The sequence below is a fragment of the Lissotriton helveticus genome, chromosome 5_1 (assembly GCF_964261635.1).
Source record: "Lissotriton helveticus chromosome 5_1, aLisHel1.1, whole genome shotgun sequence".
Lineage (NCBI taxonomy): Eukaryota > Metazoa > Chordata > Amphibia > Caudata > Salamandridae > Lissotriton > Lissotriton helveticus.
The window spans coordinates 393,488,943-393,513,419 of NC_136065.1; the positions used below are offsets into that span (position 1 = coordinate 393,488,943).

The 24,477-nt window shown below is 45.8% G+C and overlaps 1 protein-coding gene across 2 annotated transcripts in view; it reads left to right on the forward strand.

The window, feature by feature from the left end:
- Positions 1-24,477, forward strand: part of HSPG2 (heparan sulfate proteoglycan 2) — a 948,088-nt gene that overhangs the window by 204,230 nt on the left and 719,381 nt on the right. For both annotated transcript variants that reach the window (XM_078642606.1, XM_078642605.1), the window contains exons 2-3: positions 623-755; positions 2,113-2,205. In XM_078642606.1, the coding sequence (XP_078498732.1) occupies positions 623-755; positions 2,113-2,205 (226 nt within the window). The remainder of the gene's footprint in view (positions 1-622; positions 756-2,112; positions 2,206-24,477) is intronic.

Below are 24,477 nucleotides of genomic sequence, written 5' to 3' on the forward strand. Positions count from 1 at the left end.
CATAGAGTCCTGGAACTCTCTGTGACTTGCAATATGTTTATGATTTTTAGCAGGGGGTACTTTTTCCCATATGTGTATGTATGTATAGGCAGTCTGTAGGAGTATGGCTACGACTGAAGCGCAGAGGGGGGATGCAGTAAAATTCTTAGGGACTTCTTGATTAAGAGGGGCACATGCATAAAAGAGTGTTGGTGCGATCATGGGTAGGCAGTTATCGAGAAAGATTGTGCGTTTTTGAAGAAGGGGGCTGCATACAGAAAAATATTACTTTTCTGTTGGAGTAGCGTCCCTGAAAGGCTGGTGGCGCTTGGAAAAATTTGGTTTGGTGAGACCTTGGACACGCAGACATGATCTCGTCTGACATTACACTGACTGATTCTCATCAGGCTTTTAGTGGCAATGGCCAATCAATAAAAGGTAATTTTTTCAAGGGGTCAGTTCTCCTCTGCATTTTCATGGGCAGGTGAATTTCTGGGAGCCGTCACGCACTGTCAGTTTCTAAGTGACCTATACCGGCCTCAGTGTGATTACACATTTGTTGTGGTCTTCGCCTAAAGATTGTTTCAGTTTGAGAAGGGCAAAAAGGCACAACTCACCAATCTCCACTTTGTTGTCTCAACAGCTTGCACAGACCTCCAAGGTGTTAGATGAAGTCACTTTTCCTGATGATGCAGAGTCTGATAGCCACTCAGCCAAGACAAAATGGGTCGATCTGTCAGATGACGAGGACCTGCTGGCAGATGAAGCTTCTGGAGGTACGAACACGCATGCCATTGTGGATGATCAAAGAATAGTTGGATATAGGCTCTTCAATTATTTTTTACCACATTTCTCTCTAATGGATAGTGAAAGGAGCAACTGTGATATCCTTCAGAATTTGATTAGGAAATTGTCTCATTTCCACATGTAAATTAGTCGTGAATATTTCCAGTGCAGAGTTCTGAAAACTTGTGTGGAAATTGGAAGCATTGAGCTCTCTAGAATCTGCAACTCAAGATTTCTGCACAAGGATGAAGCCCTGAGGTTTCTTTCAGCAGTTAAGAAGCTTTCTGTCGGATTGCTCTCGTCAACTTCCTGTGAATGTCCAGATATTTTGCCCCCTGTGCCTCCAAAGATGTCTTCAGTGGACTCCCAGTGAAAAACATCTAAATCTAAGTTACCTCAATCTTGGAAGTCTTTTGCAGTTTTGTGGAGGGGAAAATAATCCGCCTTCATATACTTGGCTCAGTCAGCTGCATTGAGCCGGAATGCATGCTACATAGATCCATTTAACACAGCACATAAAAACCCACATATTGAGCTGTTATCAGTGAACAGCCCGAACCAAAATCCAGTGCTGTCTGAAATCCCTATGAAGATGTGAATCATTTCCACTGAAATGAATTATATGAAATATGTTCTCCTACATATACACTGTGGATATTTAAAAAAAACCATTGGATTCTACTGTTGGGTGGGTTGGTGATCTTGGCCCTACTCCAGAGCGATTAAAAGACGTTCTTGTACTAAATTGTTCATAAGCCATTTTTATGTAGCGGTGTCTTGTCTCTTAGATAAAAAAGCAATATTGTGGAAATGAAGCTGCCCTTTCGGGGTGGAGAAGGTTGTTTGTAGTGGCTGCCCTTTCTTTAAAGAGGATTTGCAAATAGCCTTTTCTCGATCCCAACATGCTGATTTATCTTGTTGACCCCAAATTCTTTGTTGGGGCCTCTGTGGGGCATGGAATTTGCAGTGAATGTGAAGACCCTGCTTACTTTAAGAATGTCTGTGCAAAACCTCATTGACTACTCCACTTGGGATATCAAAACAATCTAGGGAATTCCACTCACTTTTCAGTCTTCTCGAAGTGATCATTCCCCGAATGCTGTGAGCACAATTACTTTTAGAAATGGTTTCAGATTTGTTTATTACTACAAGATTGAGTAATCTCTAATCACCAGGCACAAATAGGTCATGCTCTATTCTCGGTGGGCAGGGCCAGAAATGTGTGCCCATTTCAGATGAATGCAGGCATCTTATTTGTTTCTTTGGGACCTATTGGTACAAATGTTGGGTGAGGGTTCATCGCTTTTCCTTTTTCTGGTAAGTAATACTCTTTGGTTCGTTTTCCAGATGACAATGGCAGTGCAGAGATTGGAAGCGGCACACCGGCTCCCATGGAAGAAGCAACTCCAACATCGACCGTTCAAAGTTTAATGCATACAGGTAAGTCCGTTTTCTCGCTTTTTTTTGTAAACTTCCTATTCACCATCTCGTAGGGTAACATTTACAAGATGAAAGATGCATCTTCTGCTTTCTCCAATGTTTTTCAAGGGGGAGCACCATTTCACCTGCTGAGATCCAACTCCTGGAGAGGTATTGTCCATGTACCATTTCCCTGTCTAGGAGATACGCCACTGCATCTTTTAACAGTGACCAGACTGAGCTCAGAAATTAGCATTGCAGCCTGGTTGCTGATGGTGCAGAACCCAGAGTTACTGATGTCTTCTCCTCCAGTGATGCGTTTTTGATGAGGTGGTAGGAGTATGAAAAACTGCAGATCAGTGGTATCTGTGCTCCCGATTCACGCATTTGTTTTATGGGAACTAAGGGACTAGACATCAATGGTAGTCCTGTTACAGGCGTATCATGGGATGGAACAGTAGGGTTATCATGGGATGGGCCAGTGAGGAGTTTGGTCTCTAGTAACTTCCGCACTTCTCAAACCCTCGTTTGTTTGATCCATTTAAAATAGCTACGTAAATACATTTAAAACAGAAATTTTATGGAACTGAGTTTGAGAGGATATGCAGTGGACTAATTTAATGCCGAAACCATTAAAGCAGTGGACTAATCTCCCATAAAAGGAATAGCCATTTCTTAGTAGTAGTATCTTATAGACCGTGTTATTTTAGGCCTGATGAGAGTAAATTGGAGGAGTCCCACAGAAAAGGTACATATGGCACTATAAACATTTGGGTTTAGAGCAACTTCAACAAATAGTGCACTATGGATCAACTACGAATTTATGAAGATATTGTTCTTCAAATACAGAGGAAATGGATCATACAACAAAGACATTAGTTGGTCTGAGTGAGAACTGGACATGTGATTGTTTTCCAAACCACTGAGGAATTCTCGGAGTGTGGGGCACACTCTTCCAGGTTTCACCATTCAGGGTCGGAAACCTTAATATTTTGACATAGTCTGGTTTGTTGACTATCCTTGTCCCAACAAGAAAAGTAATTCCCTGCAAAGCAGCACGTTTCTAAATTGCAAATTCCCTGATTGATATGGCACTGTATTTTGACTTTCCAAGAGACAAGTCCCTGATGATCCAGCCTTCTCCAAATCCATGTTTTGTTCAGAAAGCACACCACTGTGGATTAATTGGTGTAGAGGAAGGCATACAGCACATCACTTGTCTCATGCATCCCATGTTTGACAACGTTGTTGTCAGTGGGCTACTGTTGACACGTTCTTTCCTCCATGAAAGTAGTTTCTTCTGTTGTTAGTCACTGTAAGATTAGTTCAGCTAGTTGACAAATTATGGAAACTGTTCGCTCATACTAAGTGGCAGAACACATACTCCTTATGGGATGAATTTGTAGCACATTTTGGTGGTGGAATTCAGTTATCCCTGAAGGAGAAATTGTAGCATGGGTTTTTAATTCAGCAACTCTGGCTCATCAAATAATTAGATCTGAAGCTTAGTCGGTCAGTGCCCAGCCCTCTGTTTTCCAGGATAATTTTAATGCATATTTATCTGATGCAGCTGTCACTGTAATTTGGTAGAACACAATCAGGTTTACCCCACCAATCGCTGTTTACCAATATGAAACGTGAGAATACATAATGTTGCAGAGTGAAGGAGTGGGAGAGGTGGGGTTCATCCGGTATCCTTCAGTAACAGATTTCATATTTTTGAATAAAAGTACTTATGAGAGGTGTCAAACGGGCACAGATTGCTTGACTTAGTATTCTACTGGGTGGCAGAATGTAGTCGGTCAATACCGGAATCTTTCTTCCTTGACTGCTATTACTCCGCTTTCCAGGATCACCTTGGACCGTTTCGTACCATCTTGGTGAAAGAAAAGCTTATGTCAAGATAGTGTGCACAGGCATTGCCTGAATGCTCCTTAGGTAGGCTATGTGTAGACCTTTTGTGTGAAGGAAGCAAGGTCTTACTTTTTTCAATTGCTTGTTTATAGAGTGTTTACTTTACCTGCATGACAATATCATATGTCATGTTCTTGAGTTCTCTTCGTGTTTATCTTTGTTTCCAATGCAGTAACGCTAGATTGTCTGGCCAGAACAGGGCTATGGAGATAGTGCAAGATCTTCACAAGAAATCCATCTGCCAGTTAGTGAATGAGTTAACTAAATTGTCTTCAAGAAAGGTATTCTAGGAGAGGTGTAATGGGGAACTTGAAATCCCCCATAACTCTCAATTCAATGCAGAGTGACTTGTAGTTGAAAGACTTGGCTGTAGTAAAATTATTTTTGTTGCAAACTTAAATAGGTGCATAGTCCATCTTATCCAAAAGGACGGCAGGAGGGAAATCTATAATTGCTCTAGTGCCGTAGTTACTCCCCTGCCTTTGTGAACACAAACGCCTGTACAAACTATGCATGGCCATGTTGTAAAATGTAAAGAAATGTGTAGACCAGGTGGACCTAATTGTTACTGTTGACTATCAATATTTTTATTTATGTAAACATTTATATACCACAGCCAGGAGCAGAGAGGTATGAGGGCATTTTTCACAAAACCAGAAACTAAGAAAAGACATGAACAGCGGATTACAGTATCCGAGAGAGAACTGTAATTGTTTTGAGTCCTTAACTTAAGAAAACAAGAAGAGAACAAAAGCAAAACACATAGAAACAACGAGAAATCAATACTTTCAGGCCAGGTAAGATTTTCAAAACGATAGTACTAGACCATTCTGTAACCAACAGTACAGAAGAGTAGCAAGACATTGGTTCAGAAATTGCTTAAATGGATGAGTTCTAAGTTGATTTGTGTGTGCAGGGAGTTGGTACACTGGTACTGCCTTGTTCTTGAAACCTGAAGGCAGTAGTGGTCATGAAACATCTGCTTGCCTTGTGCCTTTCTTAATGAAAAGTTCTGCTTGTGACCTTGTCAACAGAACATAATCCCGGCTGGGCCGATGTCCACGAGGGCCTTGGACAGGCAGTAGTGGCAGACGGTGTAAGCGTGTAGGACAGAGCACTGTGGCCCACAGCTGTATTCTGTCTCCAATGTCCATGGATGTCTGTACATTACTACAGCTGTACACATTCCCTCTATATTTGTTCTTGTTCTTTGCATGTGCCAAAATACTGCTCTGATCTAATTGAAATGCACGTTAGTCATTGAAAGAATATGGTGTAATATTAAACTTACGCTATTGTATACCACTAATGCACTCGTTGTGAAAAATCTATTAATTGCAATAGGTCAAAAATGTGCATACTTGAGGAAAAGGACCCCTTCTTGGCCACTAATTCCAACCTCCTTTCCATTGACCCCATGACAACAGAATTGTCTCGCACCATTTTGGGTCAGAAACTTCAGAGTTCGGTTTACAATACTTGTGCCTGTAGATCTGTTTTAGTAACTCGAATAATGTGAACCTCTGAGAATGGTTTTTCAGATCAGGAGTGAGGAGACAATGGAGTTTAGAGAAATAACTAAATATAGTGCTTGCATTACCGTTGTTAGCAATATTGAATCCTGATCTCTATATTTTGCTTTTTGTTAGATATGGTTTGAAATTATTTATTTACTCCCGAGGAAGGTGTAACCTAACACCAAAGTACATAGGATTTAAGAGTACCAACATATTACAAAGACCAGAAATAGCAATTCATTTTTTTAATTACGTTTATCAGATAAAAATTGGAACAAGTTACATGGGGTTATTGAGAAATTCACAAACGGTAATATGAGTTAAATACGAAGTTGGATAATGTAAAGCCAAATAGTAAGATTTATTACCCAAAGGAGTGCACTGAGGACTATGGCATCGAGCTATACTATGAAGGTTTAAATTCACCAATAGTTATAACAAAAATGGCTGCTCCTTGCTACGCAAGTGGTGTCAACCCATGAGCCTCATCCCACCCTTGGATGCTCCATGTGTTCCACACATGGTAGTGGCAAGGTACCTTTTTCCCGCTTTACTTATGTCAAACTATTAAAGGGTCAGATCTGATTAAAGTGGCCAAACCTTTATCATCAAACCACTTTCAGGCAGTCTTGCTCCCATCTTGGCCTGTCAGCTGGACAGTCCAGGGGCAGTTGACACAGAGTGTAGGGGAGTGTGCACTTGTGTAATGAAACCAGTGGTGCAAATGTGTACACTATTAATGTGAACATGCCTGTTTAGATTCAGTGAACTGGCAGGGAGTCAGAAATTTATGTAGTTGAGTATTAGGCTGCATTGACCCTATATGATGGTGGTGAAGAGCAGTACATCTTCGACACATATTGCCCCTAAGGAGTGATAGGGGCATGGTTTGGGGGCATCATAGCATACTTGTATTTTTGTCCTGTTGTGCACTAGTCATATGGTGAGCATATCAACTTGCAGATAGAAGGGTGTGACCATGCTAGCTATTATATATTTATATTGCGTGCTAATACTTGCCGTATCTCGATCGTCTGCTCAGGTCTTCCACCTAGTCAGAGTATTAGATTTTCTTATTGTACAGGAGTAATTTTTAGACTAGTATATTTGCCTGATCCTTTTGACACCAGCAACTACATTTTGATGAACCAAAAGAATGTCCCTGAAGTCTTCAAATGTTAGGCTTTTTTCAGTGTTATTGCTGAAAGGAGAGAATAGGGCCTAACGGCTAGGGTGGTCGACCTCCAATCTGGGGAACCGAGTTCGAGTCTCTTCAACGACACTCAACATCCTGTGATTCTGGGCAAATCACTTCATCTCCCTGTGCTTAACAAAAATGAACATTTTCTTATGTAATGCAACTGGTTCTCACGTAAAGCGCTCTGATACCTGATACCTTCGGGTCAAGTTTGCGCTATAAACTCCTGGAGGGAAAAAAAGATGCTCTTTTCACATATTCCTTGTAATTGGGGGGGGGGGGAGCAACAGAAGGTTCACAGTAGGTGTTTGTAGAAAATTAGATTACTGGATGAGGGTGGTGAAACCCTACTCAAGCAATAATCACATTGCTTGTCAAGGTGAAATGCAAGCAAACCCCAAATTAATCTACGCTCAACCCTCTGGTAGCTTGGCACAAAAGCAGTCCGGCTTAACTTAGAGGCAATGTGTACATTATTTATGCAGCAATATTAAATTGAAAACAATGCACAGGAAAAAATCCCACATCAATTTAGAAAAATAGAGTAAACAGTAAAAAATAATTTGAGACTAAAACGACAAAAATCCTATTAGTAGAACTAAAGCTATGCAATTTTGAAGATTTAGGTAAAAATAGCATAAAAAGCACATAGCGCCAACTGTGGTTATATGGTTGCAGTGGACCGGTACAAAGTCACGACTTCAGGCCGATCTCGATGGGGCGCGCGCCGGATACAAGGACCAAGTTAGGCCTGCTAAACAAAGTACCTTATGTCCTTGGTGTTCCGTTTGCATTGCGTTGCTTTTCGTGGCTTTGCTGTGTCTGTTCCGACGAAGCTTTGTGGCGAGGCTTTGCGTCACTCTGTACTGGTTCTAGTGAGCTGCGTGTTGAAGCTTGGAGGGGCTTTTCGATGCTCTGCGTCTGTTCTAATGAGGCAGGCAGCTGTGCTGCGAGGCTTTGCAGAGCTTTGCTTCTGTTCCGATGTGGACCAACACTGGACTGACAGAGCACCTATGGGCCCACTTCCAAGGGTCTAGGACTGGGAAGGCAACACGTCGGGGAGGGGTACGACTCACAGCAGGCAGAGTCCTGGTGCAAGATTCAAGGGGTTTGGAGCCTTTTCTGTCCTAGAGGCTCTGATCAGGAGGCCATCCAACTCGCCCTTGGAGCTACTCTTGCGGTCTGGGTTCGAGATGCAGCTCCAGTCCTCACTCAAGCAGCAGGGCAGGGGAGTAGCAGCATGGCAGTCCTTCCACAGGTACAGAGGTGTACTGAAGAGATTGGTATGGGGTCCACTATTTATCCTTGGTGCCAGCTTTGAAGTAGGAGACGTTTCTAGAGGTTTGCACCCCCAAAGGTGTTTGGAATTGCCTGCCTCACTACCCTAGACTCAGCTTGTCTGGGGCACAAACGACTAGTGTGAAACCCTTTGTGAGTGTGCTGAGGCAGAGTCTTTGGAATGTGCAAGTGTGGTAGGTGACTGATCCACCCCTTTATCAAGTCAGAGATGGCCCATCCTGCCAACACCTATTCCTTCATTGTCTGGGAGTAATACACAAAGACCAGCTGCCAGTTACACAAAGTTATGTGACCCAGGATACAGACTACAGACACCAAATATTTGCGACAAGAAAATGCCAGCTTTCTAAAAGTAGCATTTTCATAATTGTGACTAAAAGTCGGACTTTATCAATATAGAGGGTTTTAAATTACAGTTCTTTGACACCAAACTAGACATTCCTACTTGCCCTCAATTGAAAGTTATTACTTAAGAAATGTAATAAGATAACCCGTATTTTCCTATGGGAGAGGTAGGCCGTACAGTAATGAAAAACAAATTTAAGAGTTTTTAACAACACTTAAAAGTTCATGTCCAACTTTTTAGAAACATTTCACCCTGCCCTGCGGGTTGCTTAGGGCCTAACCAAAGGAGTGATTTATAAGTATTAAAATGGAAGGTTTAGGCCTGACAAACTTATTATTTTGCCAGGTCGAGATGGCAGTTAAAAAAATACACATACATGACCCTGTTCCCCATGGGAACAGTCTAGCCCGAAACAAGCATCCTGGGACCGGTTTCGTGGTAACATCCCTCATCAGCCAGGCTAGCTTGAATCCAGTGGCAAAGTGGGCAAATGACCCATGTCTGGGCATACCCTGCCAACTTAGGGTGAACAAAGAAAACACACAAGGATATGATGGACAGAGCGGTTGTTCCAGGGAAGACCTGGCTTGGCAGTTCGGGTTGGACGGTTCCCATGAGGAACAGAGTCTAGACTGATTTGCATATGGCTGGGCCTGAACTGGGTTGGCGAAGTGAGCTAAAGAATGATGATGGACCCAAGCCAGATCTGTGACTGGGGGTGAGTATCTGAAAAGTTGTAGCGCTCTGTCCATCATCTCCTTGTGTTTGATTTGTTGGCCGTAAAATATTTCTAGCAATATAATGGGGAGCTTTATGTACAGCTCTATTACATCATTCTAAAGGCAAAGGTTTTTTAAATGTTTTAAAGGGTTAACCATTATTTGGTGTATTTGTTGCGAAAAAGGAATCCTGCTGGCAAAGTGAACAAAAATACAAAGATTTGAATAAAATAAATCAAAAGATCGAAGCCTGAAATGGTGTGCGATCAGTCATGCGAACACCTTAGAGGGGGGCTGCTGCGGTGGTTTGGAGGGGAGACCCAGTGAAAAAGATCCCGACAAAAAAATCTGGTAATTACTTACTGAGATTGGAAGCTATTTGTTTTGTCGAACACAGTCCCAGACTTCCAGCAGCCAAGTGGAGGCGTTAGGAAGGAGCATATATGCCGTTTCCTTTTATATGTATAAAGTGCAGCATGCACTGGGCTGCATTTTCTTCGTCTTGTGTAATTCTGGCTAACGGTAGCCGGCAGGGCGTTGGCACACAGGAAACCTGTCGGGCGCTGCAACTGTGTCTACTCTATTGTGGCCCACCGATTTTAATAGAACACCACTTTTCCGCCACGGGTGTTTGCGGCTTGCTGTCTGGGCACAACGCTTCGGGGAGTCCTGAAGGCACGGCCTGTGCAGTTGCTGTGTTAATCTGAGGTTGTACCTATTTTACACAGCTCTGAGCCAGAGCTTTTTCCCCAAATTATTGGAAGGACCCAGTTCCCCTTCTTCTGAGCAGCTCTGCGGAGGCAGGTGCTCTGTGTGTATCCTCTCGGTGGCGCTGGTGTCTCTGGAGAGGTAGGGGTGTGTGTGTGTGTATGTGTCTGTCTGCCTGTCTGCCTGCCTGTCTGTCTCCTCTCTGTCTGTCTGTCTCCTCCCTGGTGCTCAGTCTCCAAAACTACTGAATGTGCTAGGAGGCGACACACAAATATAAACGGACCCTGCTCCTTGCCACACACATCCATTTGTCCACTAACCTTTCGTTTCAAAGCTGTGTTGTTTATGTGAACCCGACTTCGTATGTATGTGTAAATAGCTATATTACATTTATACACATACGTGAAAAGTTGGATTTACATATTTGAAGCAAACGTACACATAGATGATTCCATGTACATCTATACACACGCGTGTGCCCACAACTTTTGTCAGGGTCCCCTCCAGTTTTATCTGTAGTCCACTAAGTGCCCGCCACCATAAAACCAAAGTTCTAGAGACGCCACTGGCCGGGGGACCTAATCCTGATGCCTGGTGGGGAAGACCCTGGAATGACCCTTAGTCCCAGACCCATGTGCTACTCATTAATTCATTTTGTGGTGCGCCAGTCAACGGGTGTAGGGCACCTGAGCTGCCGCCCCTTATAGGGAGACAGCATTGGCAAAGCCTTTCAGCTGTGTCACTCCTCCTTTCGCTTTTTAATCATTTTTGTAAAACTTTAATGTTTGGAGCAGCTGATCACTCGCAAATTACGGAAAAAAATAAATCGAAATGGCCTGAAAGCAAAAACACATTGCCATTGTAGGCCGTGGCTGTGCTAGAGCCGTGATATTCCCTTGGGGATGAATGATGCGCTCTACAAAAACAAAGTAAGTTCATAAAATCAAAAGGTCTTGGCTAATGCCAGCCCTAACAAAGTATGAAGTGAATTTATTTAGACAATGTACGATGCCGCTTTGTCAGAGGAAGTGACATCACAATCCTATCATACCATGCACTCTAATATGAGTGGATCTATTTTCCCGTTCAAGCTGATGTTCAAGCTTTGCGTTGTGCTCCCACAGACCACAACACCTTGTTCCAGACTTGGAGGAATCAGAGTGGTTATAGGCATAGGGCAATATTGAAAGTGAAGCTCCAATCTTCAAAAAAACATGTGTAGCAGGCCATCAGAACTGTAAAAAGATTGCATACCATGCCTTTGCTAGCAGTGATGGCCCCTTAGTCTTTAGCTCACCCATGGTGATAATCATTGTTGTTGTCAGTAGACTCCTCTATCGAGGTCCATCATGGTACAGGCAGAAGGATAGTGTTGGCATTATAATGTCAGGGCATCTTTTGTACCAATTGTATAGTGCCACAGCCATCTGAGGAGCATCCAGGTGCTTCTTCATGGTGGGGTGACAGGTCACCCCTTTAGGTGTGCACAGTTGAAGTGTTGGTGTATATAGGTGCCTGTGTGCATCCATCGTGTGTGAGGTTAGGAGCAGGCCCGGGCGTAGTTCGCTGAGTTTTGCTACGCGGAACTCTGCGAAGTTACAAAACAAAACTCCATGAAATTCTGCACATGGCGGAGTGCAGTGCGAACTGCAGTTTGTGTTGGTATTCCTGCCGCTCGGGTAAAAATTCTATCCGAGCGGCAGCTCGCGAACTTACTATTCGCGATTGCGAACTTACCATTCGCAATCGCGGAAAAAACTTCTCTGCACATCACGAAGCAGAGTTTTCTGCACTCCACGGAGTACAGAAACCTCCGCAAGCAGAGTTCACTGCCCAGGCCTACTTTGGAGGGGGGGGGGCCCTCCTAATTATTGAATAATTATGAATTCATGCTAACTGTTGATGGGATGAATCGATAGGATCGAGTAGATCTGGTATTATTAGTTTGCAGGGATCTGGTGTTGAAGCAGGAAAGGTCGTTGTTTTTGAAATGAGGTGTGGTAAATTTGCAAAAAAACATGAATAGTGAGTAAGACCGAGACAGGTAAGTAACGTAGAGTAGACTACACTTCCGGAGAGTAAAGCGTGGAGCGGATGGAAGGTAAGGAAGAGGGCTTTTCTATACCAATGAAAGGGAACAATAAAACGTTGTGAGTCCGGGTCCTTTCTTATACTGTGCAGGGCTTTAGGAATATTTGTGGGAGTGTCACGGGTGGAGGCATCTTTGATTCTTAACCCATCAGTCAGTCCAGGGCAGGACTGGCTACAGGGCAGTTTGGAATGCTGCCGAGCTGGGGGCTGATTTAATTGAAGTGGGGGCTGATTTCGTTTGTGGAGACCTGCGTGTGCTTCGAAATAATGAAATCAAAACGAATTTCGTTACACGCAGATCCCCATGAACGAAATCAGCCCCCAGCTCAGCAGCATTCCTAACTGCCTGGTAGCCAGTCCGGCCCTGAGTCATTCTATATGGTCCGTGGCAGCAGGCCCTGGCCACGGCGTGCCCAGTACCCCACCCGCCCCGGGCACGGTAGCTGGAGCTCCTGTGCCCTAACCACGGAAGGCTCCCTCCAATTCACAGAGGCTGTGGGAAAGCTTGCAGGGCTCTCCCCGCCCCCTCCTCTTACTTCCAGGTGGGTGTATTTTCCTACAAAGGAACAGAATAAGATGCGTCTTTGTTCCTGCCCAGGCCTGCCTGTGCTCGGAATATTTCCCTGTGCAGTTGGGAACCAAATTTGATTTCCTGACCCGGCGACGAAGTGAGGAATAAACTGCAGTTTGTGCTGGTATTCCTGCAGCTCGGGTAAAAATTCTACCCGAGCTGCAGCTCGCGAACTTACCATTCGCAATCGCGGGAAAAACTTCTCTGCACATCACGAAGCAGAGTTTTCTGCACTCCCCGGAGTGCAGAAACCTCCGCAAGCAGAGTTCCCTGCCCAGGCCTACTTTGGGGGGGGGGGGGGGGTCCCTCCTAATTATTGAATAAATATGAATTCATGCTAACTGTTGATGGATGAATCGATAGGATCGAGTAGATCCGGTATTATTAGTTTGCAGGGATCTGGTGTTGAAGAAGGAAAGATCGTTGTTTTTGAAATGAGGTGTGGTAAATTTGCAGAAAAACATGAATAGTGAGTAAGACCGAGACAGGTAAGTAATGTAGAGTAGGCTACACTTCCGGAGAGTAAAGCGTGGAGCGGATGGAAGGTAAGGAAGAGGGCTTTTCTATACCAATGAGAGGGAACAATAAAACGTTGCGAGTCCGGGTCCTTTCTTATGCAGGGCTTTAGGAATATTTGTGGGAGTGTTCACCGCGTCACGGTTGCAGGCATCTTTGATTATTAACCAGTCAGTCATTCCTGGGCCGGACTGGCTACCGGGCACTTTGGAATGCTGCCGAGCTGGGGGCTGATTTAATTGCAGTGGGGGCTGATTTCGTTCATGGAGACCTGCGTGTGCTTCGAAATAATGAAAGCAAAACGAATTTCGTTACACGCAGGTCCCCATGAACGAAATCAGCCCCCAGCTCGGCAGCATTCCTAACTGCCCAGTAGCCAGTCCGGCCCCGAGTCATTCTATATGGTCCGTGGCAGCAGGGCCTGGCCGCGGCGTGCCCAGTACCCCACCCGCCCCGGGCACGGTAGCTGGAGCTCCTGTGCCCTAACCACGGGAGGCTCCCTCCCATTCACAGAGGGTGTGGGAAAGCTTGCAGGGCTCTGCCCGCCCCCTCCTCTTACTTCCAGGTGGGTGTAATTTCCTACAAAGGAACAGAATAAGACGCGTCTTTGTTCCTGCCCATGCCGGCATGTGCTCGAAATATTTCCCTGTGCAGTTGGGAACCAAGTTTGATTTCCTGACCGGGCGAGGAAGTGATGAATATGTTGGCCTGATTAGAGGGCAAAGGAAAACAGCCATTTAAAGCGGAGCATGTTCGCTACTGAACTCGTGGTTTCATCAAATTGCTCTGCGTCTGGTTAAGCATTTTCCAATCCCCCCCCATTTCCTGTGGCAACGCGCCTGGGCGCGCCCGGACCTGCTCTGCCCTTCTCTGCACAATGCATTTGTTTCTTCTCGGTCCCTCGTTGCAGCTGTAGACGGTGTTGAGAAGCAGGCTGTGTTACGCTTTGGATCGAATTGCTTTGTGGGAGCCGCAGTCCCTCCCACCATTAGGCTGAAGGCAGTGCTTTAAATGGGGAAAAATACGTGCAGGTACTCATTAAATTGAGCTAGGGGCGTAGCTAGTGGGCGGGGCTAGAGGCGGGGCGAAACATGGTTGTAGACATTTCTATTGAGTATTCATTTTGCCCTAACATTTCTGTTGATAGTAGTTTTAAACTTCCTGTATCTGCAGATTAACATCTGGATATGCTAATAGAGGGTGGTGTGAAGATCTGCTGGGAACAGGCCCTAAATCAGAATAGAAGAAGCGTTTAAATATATGCAAACCAACAACCGCACTATTCAGGCTAAAATTCAGTGTGCCTCAGAACAAGAGAGACTTTTGAATAGCAGCATTAATAATGGGTTCTACACCTGTTGCAGTTCATATCAAAACATGTGAGAAATGTTTCAATATTACAAAACATGTTAACTCATTACACAAAATGAAGGCCAAACACAATGTTAATCTTTCCTTGTTTTGTAATATTTGCATCTTCTTCCTATGATACTGTTCTTACTTGGTTGCATTTGGCACAATACCTATTTATACTAGAGTGCACACACACATTCACACAGAAACAAGCAGACATACACACATAAAAGCATTCCACGCATTTCTTTGAAACTACCTCCTGAGATTGTTCCGATTCTCTTCCTGTGCTGCGAGGCCCTAGGGCAGTTATGCGCTATACAAATGCAATTTTTCATTTCATTTCATTTCATTTCATTTCATTTCATTTCATTTCATTTCATTTCATTTCATTTCTGTCTGAGCTCCACACACACGCACACAGATACTCTCAAACAAGGTTCAGTTGAGGCCATTCCTGCCCTACTTCACAGCAAGGATAGTGTGAATGCAATTGACAAAGCAGGGCCTGAATGGGCCTGCTCATTCAAACACAGCAGGACGGGGACGTTTTCAACACCTGGGTATCCCTTGCATAATGCAAATGAGCCGCTGCTGAATGGTTCGGCAGTGACTCAGCTAAGAGATAGCGAGGCGCTTTTGGCTGTTAGAATGCCGTACAGATCTGACCCGCTAGGATACCCTCGAGCTCAGCAGCACTAGCATCAATGACCTTACCTTCATGAGTACCGGTACTCTCCTTGGCAAGTGGAGAAGTGCCGGTACTCAGATCGGTAAAAATAAGAAGTGCCGGTACTCAGTACCGGTGAGTACCGGCCCATTTAAAGCACTGGCTGAAGGGTACCTGCCGGTGCATTGTTGTGCCCAGGGCATAAGTCCGAAAAAAAGAAGTGGGGGGACGCTGACGTCATGACAGGAAGTGATGTCACGAAAGGTGGCTTGCACCATCAGACTCATTGTCTTCCCTCGCTCACCCCTTGGATGCAATTGCATCAGAAAAGCCACAGCGTGAGCAGCGTTCTGAATGGGCTCCAATCTCGCCCCAGAGAGGCCAAAAAGTGAATGTGTGGCTCCATTTGCTCCAGTAATCGAGCTTCTGGGTGGACGCCGTCCACCCGCGTGGTACCCCGACTTGAGCCCTGGTTGTGCCCAGAAACGTAAAGTGGTCCCCGGGTGTGTGGGCAAGGATAGAGATGCATCAGTGAAGATCTGGGTATCACTGCATTGTAATGGAAGGCACGTTGAGTCTGGATTATCGTGCATTGACAGAGCAATGGTTTTGAATCTTAGTCCTTAGGGTTGAGTTGCAATGGAAGAGCTGTGTTAAAACACCTCTACTACAGTGTGTTAGCCTTGCTTTGCTCCATGCGAATGCTGTTACCCGGTTGTAATGGAACAACGAGTTCCTCAACCCCGCACACCTAAACAACGCAGTCTGTATAACGACCCCGTCTTAACCACGCAGTCCTTTACCACGCAGGCCTTTGCCATGATTTTTCGTGGTATTGGCATGCATGGTAAAGCGGTATGCGTAGCTAAGGTTACAACCCCCTTCTCTCTCTCCCTCTGAGCCCTAAAAATGACCCGCCCTCCCCATTACCCTAAAAACTACCCCATTCCCCCTGAGCCCTAAAAAAATACCCTGAACCCCCTGAAAATAACCCCGAACCCCCACCCCTAAAACCAATCTTGATCCCCCACCTCTGAAAACTACCCCGAACCCCACCACCCCTGAAAATGACCCGAACCCCACCACCCCTGAAAATGACCCCGAACCACCCTCCACCCCTGCACACTACTCAAACCCCCCACCACCCCTAAAAACGACCCCAAACCCCCACCACCCATGAGAACTACCCTGAATCACCCTCCACCCCTGTAAACTACCCCAAACTCCCCACCACCTCAGAAAAGTTCCCCAAACCACCCTCCACCCCTGTAAACTACCCTGAACCCCCACCCCTAAAAACTACCCAGAACCCCCATCATCCCTCAAAACAACCCGAACCCCCACCACTCCTAAAAACTACCCCGAACCCTTCAGTGTCTGCTTCCCGACGCTCCTCTTTCCCCACCCATTCCGAACAGTGCATTTGCCTTAACCAAGCAAGGACATTTTATGTTGAACAATGGAAATAAGGCTGGGGTTCATCCAGGGGTTGTTGAGTAGCCAGTTCACCAATGAGAATTTACTAGGTTAATCGGAGATAGTGAGGGATGCAACTAAGGCATGCATGGTTGGTAGATGGGTGCAGCATAGAGACATGTTGAAACCAGCTGCTGTATGAAAGCTGCTGGAAACTAAATCGGGGGATGTGGGAGAGTAAGTCTTTCCATGTGAAAGTTGAAACTACACAGCTCCAGTGTTGTGTTTAGTTTTGTATATTCACTTCCGCCTCATTAGGCTTAGGTGAATGTTTAACTGTGAAAGAAAACATTTAATTTAACTGTATTTTCTGATTTACTAGTAGAGATGAAAGCGTACTTCTGTTGATGTTGTAGCTATGGAAACACATAGTTATTAGGCATCCCCAGAGGGTGGATCGAACAAAGGATATGCATACCTCATCTGAGGTATTTAGAGCAATGTTTTTTCAGTCCTTAAGATTTATCATTGACTATCGTATTTGATCGAGTCCTTTTTTAGGTCTCGCCCTGCGATTGCAGGCCAAAGGCCTGCTGTCGCAGAGCGAGACTATTGCAATCATTCTCGCTTTCAAGGACTGAAAGGGAGAGGACAAGAGACTGGCACGCGCACGCAGCAGCAGCCTGCCGGGATCAGGTCGCGCGCGCTCCGATTCCGGCAGGCTGTTCACAACACGTGCAAACACACATACCCCCCCGCCCCCGCCGAGCATACACACACGCACGCACACACATACACAGAGAACCCCCCCCTACACACACATCCCCTACCTTGTCTCAAGGCGTCTTCGAGCTCCCTTACCCCGCTCCTCTGGTGCGCGGGCACCACTGGTTTCGATTCCCGCGTCGGCTCTTCTGTGGTGCGCGCGCACCACAGATTTCTATTCAGTGTTTATTTCAACAGCCAATCAGGAGGCAGAACTCCTTGAAGACATGCTCCCTCTCTGGTCCGCCATCATTTTAACTGCACGGTGCGTCGTGCACCCCAGCAAAAACGGCAGCATGGGCCAATCACACCCGTGCGAGCACTTTAAACGTGACTTGTTACGTATGCTTATGTCACTATATTTCCTGGCCTTTGTGTGTTTGCTGCCCAACTGCGTTCGACGTAAGTGTATGTTTCACCTGACGCCTTTGAATCCAGCCATGTGAGAGGGAAAGTATCTCCTTGTCAAAGAGAGCCGGCTCCGGTAAGCCACTTTACTTGAGAGAGAGAGAGAGGGAGCCTTTTTCTGCCCGCCCCCTCCTCCTGCCGCGCTGGTAGGATGCGGGCTGGAAGGATGCTTTCAGCCGGGGTGGTTTCCGAAGCGCAGCTCCCCCGGGACGGGCGGCTCACCGGGGGCAGCGCCGCCCCTCCCGGGCACTCCAGATTGAGCAGTGTGACAGCTCCGTGGTGAAAGCAAGCCCTAATTCCTTCCTTTCGGGGTTTTCCTTGTTTAAAGTTGCTGGTTTAGAAAACTTGTTCAACTTGCACTCCAGGGGTTTTCGTGAAACGCTTTAGAAAAGTTCTTATGTTTCCAAGCAGTCGATTCGAATGAAGCAGGGACGCCCCCGCACAACCTGCCCCTTGCTCAGCGCAGCCTAGGCCCTAGTTGACAGAGACCCGTTCTGGGCTGTCTTTTTAAAGCCTCCTACCTGACAGGCGCCTTCATCTCTGCTGGCCGAAGATGAAGCCCGAGGAGTGCAGCCAGGTCGGAGCCAGGGGCAGCGCTTGCAGTCAGCTGCCTGCTTCCAGAGCGACGTGTGGTCTCTCGCAGCCTGCCTAGAGGACTGGGGGATGACATCAGACCCTCTGCTTAGTGTGGGGCTCCATCACAAACGAGGAATGCAGCAGGGGGTGATAAGCTGTTAGACAAGGAGCCGGCCGACCCTTGCCGCCCCTCCCATGCCCGTGGTGCTTGTTTTCTCTGCTTTTTTTCAACTAAATCCCTGTTCCACTTATAGTCTAGTCAAGATTGTGCCAAGACAGCCGGCTCCTGAGAAACAGTGCGCTATGGAAATATTAAAACAATTCACATCAATACTGATGTCTGTTTGATGTCTGTCTCTCTGGCTTAAGATCTGGTTTGCCTCTTGTCTCTTTACCCCCTTCTCCCCTTCCCCTCCTCGTGCCCTTTGTTGCTCGCCAGTTCTGTTTATTCCCAGTGTGTGCTTCTCTCTTTGTTACTCTTCCCTGTGTCTCTCATTTGCCACCACAGTCTCCCAGCCACTTTGTCAAACCTGTCTGTCTTCGTCTATCTACTGAACGCTTTCTTGACACCTCTCGTTGTCTCTATCTCTGTGTTGTCACTTCTCTTGATATTGCTCGCTGTCTCTTTCTTTCTTTGCCTGCTCTCTTGACATAGTTCGTTTTTTCATCTCCAAACATCAATCGCTGTCTTTATCTGCGCTCTGCTCTAGTTTCCTCTTAACGTCTTTCACTCCCAAATGCTGTCTCTGTTAGAACATCCATCTGGCTGTCTCTATCGCCTGTCATTGATTTCATCACTCTCTCTCGGCGGTCTCTTTATCTCTCCTCGTTTCTCCTTCAGCGTTTTCATCATATCTGGAGGGGGTGGTCGTCTAGTGCCTAGAGCTGCCTGCCATGGAACAGGCAACATCCTGAGATTTAGGGCAAACCACTCAATCTCCCTATGCCAACTGGGGGGGGGGGGTGCGGAATACGTACTACGGTTCTATCGAAAAGTGCTCTAATGCCCTTGAGCTAAATTGTCACTATGAAAAAATCGGCAAGAAAAATCTACATGCCAAATGCCTTTCTGCCGCTCTCTCTCCCGCCGCCAGAGCCAATCTTGTTTACCTTTTCTCCCTCTATCTCCCCGTCTTTCTCTCTCCCCTTCTCTCACACCCTACCATCATTTCTTATTCATTTCCACCCACGTCTCTCTTTCTCGTTCGTTCTCCCCTCACTTGTCTTCCATTCTCTCTCTGTCTTCCTTTCGATTCTTGTGCACTCTCTCTTCTTTAATTCTTTGTTTTGCACTCTTTCATACTCTCCAGTACCTCACATATCTACCTAAAACATTCTTTATCTCTATGTCTCACTCTTTCCCTCTCTCTCTCTGCTCAGTCTGTTATGTCTTTCTTCCATACTAAATGTTAGTCAAATATTACTAGCTCCAGCCACACAGCCACACACACAGCCACACACAAAACCACACACAACTACAACCACACACACACACAACCACAACCAACCACACACAAACAACTACACGCACAAGCACACACACACACAACCACAAACACAACACACACAACCACAAACACAACACACACAACCACAACCAACCACACAACCACAATCACACACACAACCACACACACAACCACAAACACACAACCACACACACAAACAACCACACACACAAACAACCACACACTTCCACCAGGCACACACACCACAAGCCATCAGTGCACAATTTCTACAGGCACACACACTACCAGCCATCAGTGCACACATCAATTGTTAACGCATCCACAATTAACTATTGTAGCAATCGCAGTATGGCACACTTTACATATTCATCTAAAGCGCAGCATGCCACCATTGCTACAAAAATAAATAAATAAATTTTTGGCCCACAATTTATAGACTTTTGTTGCAATTGGTGTTGCAATATTTAGCAATGCCAATAGCTCAAAATTAATTAATGCGAGACCTATTGCATTGCAAATGCTTGTTTTATTTTCTTGTTTCCATGTATTTACATTGGATTATTTTGGATGGAAACCTTGCTTTGAATAGCCAGGATAGCTGTGGTTTCTACCACGTTCTTCTTTTAATGACACTCGACATACAGCCTTGTGTGCAATTGCCAAGATCATGAAATTAATTTTCTTAACTGAAAGCCAGTGAACTGCAGTCCCTTTTGGGCAAACCTGTAATGTGTTTGGACTACTAATCTTGTAAGGCGTTCGGAGAAAGTGTGGCATCTTATTATTTGCCCATCGAATGCCAGTGTTGCTGAATACCAAGGCTGCTGAATACCAAGGCTGCTGAATACCAAGGCTGATTAGTCTTGATTCAAAACTCGTTTCTCTTCACCGTTCTCCACTTTCTACCTCTTTAACTCAATCTTGCTGGTTGTTTTCCATCGCTCATTTTTCGTTGTTTTGCTATCTTTCGCATCCTCCTAATTTCTCTCTTTTCTGCCTTTCTCTCTCTTGCTAAAGATCTGATGATGAAAAGTAAGTTCTGGTCCCCAAAAATAAGCCCTGGTGCACACCACCTACACAAATTGAGCGGTGAAGTGAAAGTTATTCAGGCACCTGCCTGACAAGTATATAAGGAAACTCTGATCCGCTGATGGCTGTTTGTGCAGCATTCCGTCCATTTGTTTGCGTAGCACTTTTTGCCCTAAGTGGGATGGGTATGCCAAGACGTGGGTCCCTTGCTCATTGTGTCACTGGATTCAAGCTAGCCTGGCTGAAGAAGGGTGACATACCCAGAAACCGGTCGCAGGATGATTGTTTCCGGTCCAGGGAGGACCTGGCTTGGCAGTTCGGTATGGACTGTTCCCATGAGGCACAGGGTCACGACTGATTTGCATATTGCTGGGTCTGAACTGGGGTTGCATGGTGAGAAAAAAACGATGGATTTAACCCAGGTCTCTTGACTGGGGGTGAATGTATGATTTATTCAGCATTCCGTCCATCATTTGTTTGCGTAGCACTGTTCGTGCAGGGCATGGACGTATCTGGTGCTTGGGAGAACACCTTTTGTTGCAAGTAAATGGCAAATCTGTAAACTTCATTCAGTCCTGCATTGGTTGGGCACTGCACACCACATTTATCGCAACTAAAGAAATGAACATTGGCAAAGCCACAAGTTGCCAGCCTTTGCTTTGTCAAGCTTTTTTTTGTTGTTGCCATTTTATAGATAAACTTGTATGTTGGGGGAGATGCTGGCCCATTGACAACATTAAGCAAAAATGGCAAAAAGCAAGTGTTTTTGCTCTCAAAAAACCTACACTGGCATGTTTTCATGTGAAAGAACAGAATGCTGTCACTCACAGTGAAGTCAGCCAATGGCTGAAGTGGACTGCTCTGTTGCCTCATGTTATATGCTGTTGTGCATGGGAGATAAATGTGATGAGCGAAACAGACCAATGGAAGAAGGATGACTGAAAACCCATATAAGTATTTATAGTACATTTAATTTCAGTAAAAATGTAAAGGTCTTGGCTAACGCTAGATCTAAAAATGAAGGTACCCTCAGTCTTAAAACTAAAGGAACCAAATTTATCGTAAAATTAATGACAATGCAAGTGCCGTGGTAAAACTGCAGGTAGCTTCTCTGCCATTCAAAGCTGGACGGGCACCCATCACCTTCAGCTTAGTAAGGCCACAACTGGGGTTGAGCTGTTGCCCCAAATAACAAACATTGTATAGAGACCATCCTTTCAGTCTTCGGAGAGAATCTCTCCAACTAGTAAAAAAGCTTGGTGTTATACTAGATTGAGGACATGTCCAAGATTTTGGTCTTTCAAATCTTGCATTTCTCCGCTGCTCTTGATAGAGCATAGAGCTACAGTAGGTGAAGGTGACATTGCCTCCAGTATAGACAACTGTGATGCCCCTGAAGCTGGTCTCACAGTTAACTTGTTAAATAGACACCAGCTTTGGCAGACCGCTGCTTTCTGTATTGTCTTTCAGTCGTATAAGAAAGTCAATGTTTCTGACTGTAGGAGAAGATTCAACTGGCTTCCAATCGGATAACGCATCCTCTTTAAGCTGTGCTGTCAAAGCACCACCAATCTGGTACCCAGATTCTGCAGAAGGTTCCTTCAAGTTATGTATGCTCCCTACCATACTATATGGGGAAATCCTTGTTCAATGTCAGTTCAATGGGGGGAGGGGGGAGCATTGTTTCTTCTTTATTGCAGTTATGGCATGAAATGAAATACCCATGGAACTCATAGCTGCACTAGCGAAGAACTCTTCAACAAAAATTCCCAAGTCTTTCCACTTCTGTTGATTGCCCTTTCTTCTGCTTTGTGACCAATTCTCCTTCTTTCATCCCAATCTGCTTCTAGTCTTTTCTTTGCCCCTTTGGGTCTCTATTTGAGGCCCAGCTCCCTAGTGAGCTCCTAGTGCAAGCGCATGTTTACGAATAAACAGTGCCGCGAGAACTCTTGGTTTTAGGTGCTGCCTACTTTTTAAATGCAGTTGAGTTTGCACTCTTCTTGTCTTTTCAAGCACGGCTCTGCTACTTGCTCCAGTATCCTGGACCGAATCCTAGTCTCCATAGCACACGCACATGATGGTGCTTCCCATGCGCGGCCTGCAATGCGAACTTGCCAGCAAATCCCCTGCTTCACTGAGCCCTCTCATATCCCTCCATTGTATTTTTTTCCAAGCTAATAAGCTCAGCTCTGGATATCTTGCCAACAAACTGCCTGCACAATTGCGGCCATTACTTTTTGGCCAACTCTTGCCATTTGTAGGTAGCTTGTTCCCGCGCATCAATGGACCACGCTAGTGGAGGGGTGTGTAGTTGGTGAATCTGTGCCCTTTCGCACTCACTCGGAGAGCAGGGACACCTGAAAGGCCCTTAGTTTAACGAGTTCTCCTGAAGTTCCATTTTCCTTGCTGCTATTCTCCAGATGTTGAGACTTACATCTGTGTACATAAACAAAAAGCATTCTGTAAATCCCCTCGTGTCTGCAAGCAGTCATATCACTCCGGGATCGGATCAGGAGCCAAGAAACCAAGAGTAAAGGTTTGTGCAGGCATCTGTGCAGAGTGAAGAATGTGACTGAGAGGAGATGTCTCCTTGCTGAATCAGTGCGTGCTTGGAGTCTGCTGGAGAAACGACTGGGCTTATGTAGCACTGTACAACACATGCCTAGAGGTTGGACGCGCTGTGAACAGCAGGTGTTGTACAGCCCAAGTCTGTGCTGCTTGTTTTTATTAAACTTTGACCGATGGAAGACTGAGAGCGCATCCCCGGAATTCCACCCTGGTCTGTCAGGGCGTGAGTTTTAGAACAGCAGACGGCTGAAACCGACTCGAGGGGTGAACCGATGAAGGGGGTTAGAGAGCAAAGGTTCTTTGAGAAGACTGCCATCGTGGAGCTGTTTAGAAACCGGGAAATGAGTTGAACCAGTGTATTTGTTTTCAGCTGCTGAACACTGTTAACTAATGGAAGGTATTGGGGAATACATTAAGCTGTCTGCAGAGTCCAGGGGCGGCTTCTTAAGTAGGCCTGAGGAGCGTTGCCCCACTGCTTTCTCGCAGTGCGAGAAGCCGAAACAGAAAATGGTAAAACTACCATTTTATGTTACTGCTTCTTGCACTGCGAGAAAGCAGAAGTGTTTGGTTGGGGGTGGGCGGGTCGGGGTGGAGTATGCAGAAGGGTATGCCTGGTTGTGGGCGGGTGAGTCGGGTAAGAGTGGCTTGCCCAATGTTGCGGGCCCTGACTGTTTGGTCGTCCCTCTGGGGCCGACCAAACCAGTCTTGCGTACTCTCCCTTTTCTCCATGTAGGCTGCATGCAGCCTACATGGAGAAAATGGCCTCCCCATAGGTGCTCGGGCGGGCACCGTCCCAACCAATCACAATGCTGCTAATGCAGCGTTGTGATTGGCTTAGGGAAGGGGAGGGAGGCTGCCTGCTTCCTGTTCAGCAGGAGAGCAGGAAAACAGGATCCGGTCAGGAGCTGCGACGACATGGGACCCAACCCCCCACTGGCGAACCCCCCAAGCAAGTCATGCCGGCAGCAACTGGCAGAGACTTTACTCCACTCACAAGAAAAGTGCTCAGTCTGGCGATCAATAGGAAGAGGCTTGTAACTGAACGACCCTCTTGAAGCACAAAATCAACTTTACGGGGGGGGGGGGGGGGAAATGGTGAAAAAACTGGTTACCACCTGTGCTTAGCGCTCATCATTGCAGTGCACTGATCAGTGGCATTG